Raw genomic sequence first — 5,618 nt, forward strand, 5'->3', positions numbered from 1 at the left:
ATTTTTACACCTATATTTGGGAGAGATATTTGTCTGTAGTATTCCTTTCTTTAACATGTTTGTAAGGCCTTAACTAAAAGGGGAATGTTCCTACTTTTTGTTGTGCTCTAAGAAATTGTACGTAAAATTAGAATTCTTTCTTTCTTAAATGTCTAGTAGAATTCGTTCACGAATTCTTCTGGACCTGAACTTTTTTTGTTTGTTTTCAAATATGTCAGTGCTGTAATTAATTATATACCACTTCTATATTTAGCTTGCACTCTTTAAGCATCCACCAGTTGTTGAAACAGATCCCCAAACAACTCAGCAGAAATTGAATTGCTGAAGTTTAATCTCTGAGAATCCACGTCAAGAATGGCTTTAGATCTCAGATTCTCATGTCAAGGTGAACCATCAAGGAATGATCCTGGGTCAGAAAATCTAGAGCTTAAACCCAGCCAAGGAAGTGCCATCCAGGAACGAGAAGGGGTCTCTGAGTTCCCGATTACTGAGCTCAGCTTATTTGTATTTCCAAATGGCAGTAACTTATGTGCAAGGCAAGAACTGCAAAGAATCTATAAGTCATTTCACTCATGGCTGCAGCCAGAAAAACACAGCAAGGATGAAATTATATCTCGTTTGGTCCTGGAACAGTTTATGATCAATAGACACAGCAGCGACGCGTCCACATTGAAGGAGAAATGGGAGTCAAGTGGCAGAAACCTGGAGAAATTCATGGCAGACCTGAGTGATGATTACATGAAGCCCCCCGGTTTAGTGAGTGGAGGGTTCTGACCTCTGGGGTGAGGGGCGTAGTACAGTCTGTTGGGGTTGCCTGGAAGTAGAGAAAGAAGAGTTACTGTAGACCCAATTATCAGTCCTCACCAAGGATAATCTTTACCATCATAAGTAAGGAAGGGGAAAAAAAAGTTTTATATCCATATATTCAGTGGGACATGTGGCACCAGCATATTAATTAATTTAATTTAAGCTGGTGAGGTGGTAGGAGGTCTCATTAAGAAATTCTCAATTAAGCAGAAACCTCAAGGATGAAGAGAAATGCCTTAACATGAGCTGGTTCTTCCCTCAGAAAGACTTAATATTTGTCTTTTATCATTAAGGAAGACACACTAACAAGAAGTTACCATGAGAGATAAAGGGCAGGACAGTAGACAGGGGAGCAACAGTAGAGGGATCTTGAGAAAGCCTGAAAGGGTAGGTTTTCCACAAAGGCTTCTATCACTTAACAGATCCAGATACGACAGTGACCAGGTTTTGTTTACAGGTCCATGTCCACATGCAAGGACAGGAAGCCCTCTTTTCTGAGAATATGCCCCTAAGAGAAGTCATTATTCACTTCAAGAAACACTTGTTAGCAAGAACCCCAACAGGACCGAACATGGGGACACCCTCCTGGACTCCCCAAGATACTTTCCTGGAAACAGGACAAGGTGAGTGAGGGGACCCCAGGTACCAGAGGGATGTTCTATGTGGAGTCTTTCTTGGGTATAACTTCACTGAGTCACTTTATTTTCACAGGAGATGAAGATAAAGAAAATGGTGACATTTCTTTGGAAATTTGTCAAGTAAATGACAGTGTTACTAGTCAAGGCAATCAAACACCTTCCCTACTCATTATCCAGAAAGAGAGCTGTTCTAGGCCTGAAGAGGGAGGTGTTTCTTTGGAGAATCCACTTAGCTCCAGAAGAGCAAGTCTAGGCACCTCCAGGTCCCAGGAAAGGTCCCTGAAGGGATCCTCTTATCAAGGTGTCCTTATGGAGATGGGACCAGCATCTGTCTCCAAGCCAGACCAGGTCACCCCTGAGCCTGTTCCTACTCACCAGAGCAATGTGGGAAACTCCACGTGTGGGAGGCACCAGGAAAGATTCCACAGAGCCCAAAAGTCATACCAGTGTGAGAAGTGTCCCAAGATCTTTAGGTATTTCTCTCGATTAAAAGTCCACCAGAGAAGACATAATAACGAGAGGACATTTATTTGTGTCGAGTGTGACAAAGGCTTCTTCCAGGCCTCAGACCTACATGTGCATCAGAAGATTCATGCAGGAGAGAAGCCTTTCAGGTGCAGCACGTGCACAATGTCCTTCAGCCACAGAACCAACCTCCTGGCTCATGAGAGAATCCACACGGGAGAGAAGCCCTATGTGTGTTCCCTGTGCCAGAGACGCTACCGCCAGTCATCCACCTACCACCGCCACCTGAGGACGCACCAAAAGATTGCCTTCAGAAGTGTTTCCCCCACACCAGAAGCTTCCTCGATGTAATATATATAAATGTCTATGAAAATGTATATTTCCATAATACTCCTTTATGATTTATAATTTCCTGATTACATTTTCCATTTATTGTCTCCCCCACTAAAATGAAAGCTAGGGAGGGCAGGGAATTTCTGAGTTTTGTTCACCAACTATCTCAAGGGCGTAAAACGTGATTGACATTTCAAATGACCAATAAATATCTGCTAAATAAATGAAAAATGTAATATCTGTTCATTTCTTAAAATCCAGGAATGTATCCCATGTGACAAAGCAATGAGGTCCAACCCCAGGACATAAACACCAGCTAGAGGTGGTCCAGTGATCTTTTCCCTGCCTCTCCCCAACCTCCACACCCATTATTTTTAGTGCAGCCACCAGCACTTAAAAACATGAGGAGTAGAGGCAGAAATCCAGAAGTAGCCTTAGCCTGTTTAAATGATGTAATCATTCTTTTAATTCAACTGGAAATATTAATAGCTAAACTGGACGTGAATATGACTGGTGACTGGAACTTGCAGAATGTCATTTTGTTAGCAGATACCATAAAAATCAAATGTTTTCATTTGTTCCAGAGATGGCAGGTATGGGGGGAGGAAGAGTTCTTTGCAGAACCAGTTTGAAAGGGCAGTTTGGAGAAAAAGGACTCTGTGCAGTGCTGAGGCAAAGGCAAGCATTCTGATTATTTGAAATCCATTAGTGAGCTGGTTTCCAGTAGGAAATCAATCCCACTGAGAAACTAGAAAGTGCCATGTAGAATTTGCCTGAACCACAGAAGGGAGCATTCTGCAGGGAAAATTGTGACACTTCTGTGATTCCCTGTATGCAACCATAGAAGGGAGCACTGTTAGACTGCAGATAAGGCTCCACTTTGTGGAGAAACCTCTATTTATCCATCCTCTTTCCTGAACTGTCTACAGGTGTGCTATAGTGAACATTCTTGCACATGCTTCCTGTTACAAGGGAAATCTCTTGAAAGACTTCTGTGAAGTAGGTTGTGAAATAATAGAAATTTTAAATTATATGTGTGTGTGTGCAATACATCAAAATAAACCTAAAACTAAAATAAATAAATAAAACAAAAAACAATAAAATAAAAATTTGTGTGTGTGTGTGTGTGTGTCTGTGTGTGTCTTTGCCCCAGTTCCTGGCACAGAGCTCTGAAAACCCACTAGGAACATCTTTTGTTGTAATAATTGGTCTTTGACCCTGGTTCCTGACAGAGAGTTCCTAAACCCTTTGCAATTTTTTGTGTGATGGGAGTATCTTTTTTGAAAGTGAGGCAACTCTGGATGGGTTCCTGGATGGCTACAGGATGGGTGCTGATCACCAGAAGGACCAAGCCATGATTAGAAGTTTGGAAGACTCAACCCCACCCCCATCTTCTGGTAAGAGAAGAGGATGTGGAGATTGAGTTAATAATTGATTATATCTCCATAAGTACAGAGTTCAAAGACTTTGGTGAACATATCCACACCACAAGGATGGTGCATCCCACTTCTATGGTGACAGAAGTTCCTGTGCTCAAGACCTTCCCAGACCTTGCCCTAAATATCTTTTCATCTGGCTGTTCATCTATATTTTTTATTACATCCTTTAATAAACTGGAAAATGCCTGTTTCCCTGAGTTATGTGAGCTGTTCTTGCAAATGACCCAATCCAATGAGGGGTGTCATGGGAACCTTAATTTGTAGCCAAGTCAGACAGAAGTTGTGGGTAATATGGGCACCTGCTATTTGTGATTAGCATCTGAAGTGCAGGGGGTAGTCTTGTAGGACTGAGCCCTCAACCTGCAGGCTTTTCTCTACACATAGTGTCAGAATTAATAGAATTATAGGACACCCAGCTGGACACAGAGGTATGGGAATTGCTTGGTATGGGACAAAGAAACCCACACAGCTGGTGTGAGAAGAGTTCTGTGTAGTAGTTGTGTGAAAGTAAATGAGACACATAGGAGTGTATTTTTTCAATATATGGGGGCAATACATGGGGTTTTAACCACACAGCAGGGTAAACAACAAAGAGATTTGCATTTGAAGCAACAGTTAAGCTTTTTGGGTACCCTGGCTTCTGTGAGGAGGGCACCCCACACTGTGCTGACACTGGATCCTTTTAGCTCTCTAGTAAACCCCTGGCCCAGTTACACCAGGGGCATCCTCTATAAAGACAGACCAATGCATGATTTTGCTTACAAGGGTTGGCAGAAAACAGGAAGGCCAACACTGACTTTGGGTTTGTTGGGTCAACTCACTCCTATCAGTCTACTGAGGGAAATATTTCCTCACTCCTAAGCCTTTATCTTGTATCTTAACCAGTTGTCTTATTCACTCCCTCTGGGTGTGTTGGAATACAGAATCAAACAGCATCCAGTTGATCCAATTGTACATGGTCTGACAATTAAGTTCGCAAACTTGTTGCAACAATGTTGCTAATCTTTTTTGATATCAGAGGGATTATTCATTATGAATTTGTACCAACTGGACAAATAGTTAACCAAGTTTACTATTTGGAAATGCTGAAAAGGCTGCGTGATAGTTAGACAACCTGAACTTTTTGCCAACAATTCACGGCTCTTGCATCACGACAATGCACCAGCTCACACAACACTGTCTGTGAGGGAGTTTTTAGCCAGTAAATAAATAACTATTGGAACACCCTCTCTACTCACCTGATCTGGCCCCCAATGGCTTCTTTCTTTACCTGAAGATAAAGGAAATATTGAAAAGAAGACATTTTGATGACATTCAGGGGTAATACAATGACAACTCTGATGGCCATTCCAGAAAAAGAGTTCCAAAATTGCTTTGAAGGATGGACTAGGCACTGGCATAAGTGCATAGTTTCCTAAGGGGAGTGCTTTGAAGGTGTCTATAGTGATATTCAGCAATGAGGTATGTAGCATTTTTTCTAGGATGAGTTCACTAACTTAATTATCAGAACCCATATCCCAGAGGATTACAGTACCTAAGACTAAAGATAGCTAAAAATGCACATGCCTTCAAGATTGTCTTACAATTTATGTTGGAATGCCATGGCAGGATACACAAACACAGCATAAAGAAATGGTAGCCAAAGTGCAAATGGTCCAACAGCCAGCTGTGCCTTCCCAGGCACTGTAGGTTGTAATGAATTCAATTATAAAACCAAGCACAATCAAGAAACATGCTCCTCCATTGAACACAGTGTCACCCTGCTCTCTAAGCCAATTGTCTCAATTATACCCATGGGTTTTAACTTATAGAATTTGAAGCAGGGATTGGTTGGGACCCCCATAGTAGAGGTCTCTCAATGTCCTTGGCCTCACCTTTCCTTGACCTACCTATAGTTTAACAATATATCATCCCCCCTGCAACTTGAGCTTGAAAT

At 41.8% G+C, this 5,618-nt stretch overlaps 1 protein-coding gene across 1 annotated transcript; it reads left to right on the forward strand.

Moving 5' to 3' along the window:
* Positions 1-267: 267 nt before the first annotated feature.
* Positions 268-2,409, forward strand: ZSCAN4 (zinc finger and SCAN domain containing 4). The gene is made up of 3 exons (XM_033127775.1): positions 268-756; positions 1,265-1,430; positions 1,519-2,409. The coding sequence occupies exons 1-3, from the start codon at positions 355-357 to the stop codon at positions 2,259-2,261; spliced, it is 1,311 nt and encodes a 436-aa protein (XP_032983666.1). The 5' UTR covers positions 268-354; the 3' UTR covers positions 2,262-2,409.
* Positions 2,410-5,618: the final 3,209 nt, after the last annotated feature.

This window comes from Rhinolophus ferrumequinum, chromosome 15 (assembly GCF_004115265.2).
Source record: "Rhinolophus ferrumequinum isolate MPI-CBG mRhiFer1 chromosome 15, mRhiFer1_v1.p, whole genome shotgun sequence".
NCBI classification, from domain to species: Eukaryota; Metazoa; Chordata; class Mammalia; order Chiroptera; family Rhinolophidae; genus Rhinolophus; species Rhinolophus ferrumequinum.

Excerpts from the sequence above, each read along its gene's own strand:
- ZSCAN4 (XM_033127775.1), top strand. The coding sequence starts at position 355 with ATGGCTTTAGATCTCAGATTCTCATGTCAAGGTGAACCATCAAGGAAT. Across the intron at positions 757-1,264 it reads ACATGAAGCCCCCCGGTTTA|GTCCATGTCCACATGCAAGG; the intron begins GTGAGTGGAGGG and ends TTTTGTTTACAG. Across the intron at positions 1,431-1,518 it reads TTTCCTGGAAACAGGACAAG|GAGATGAAGATAAAGAAAAT; the intron begins GTGAGTGAGGGG and ends TTATTTTCACAG.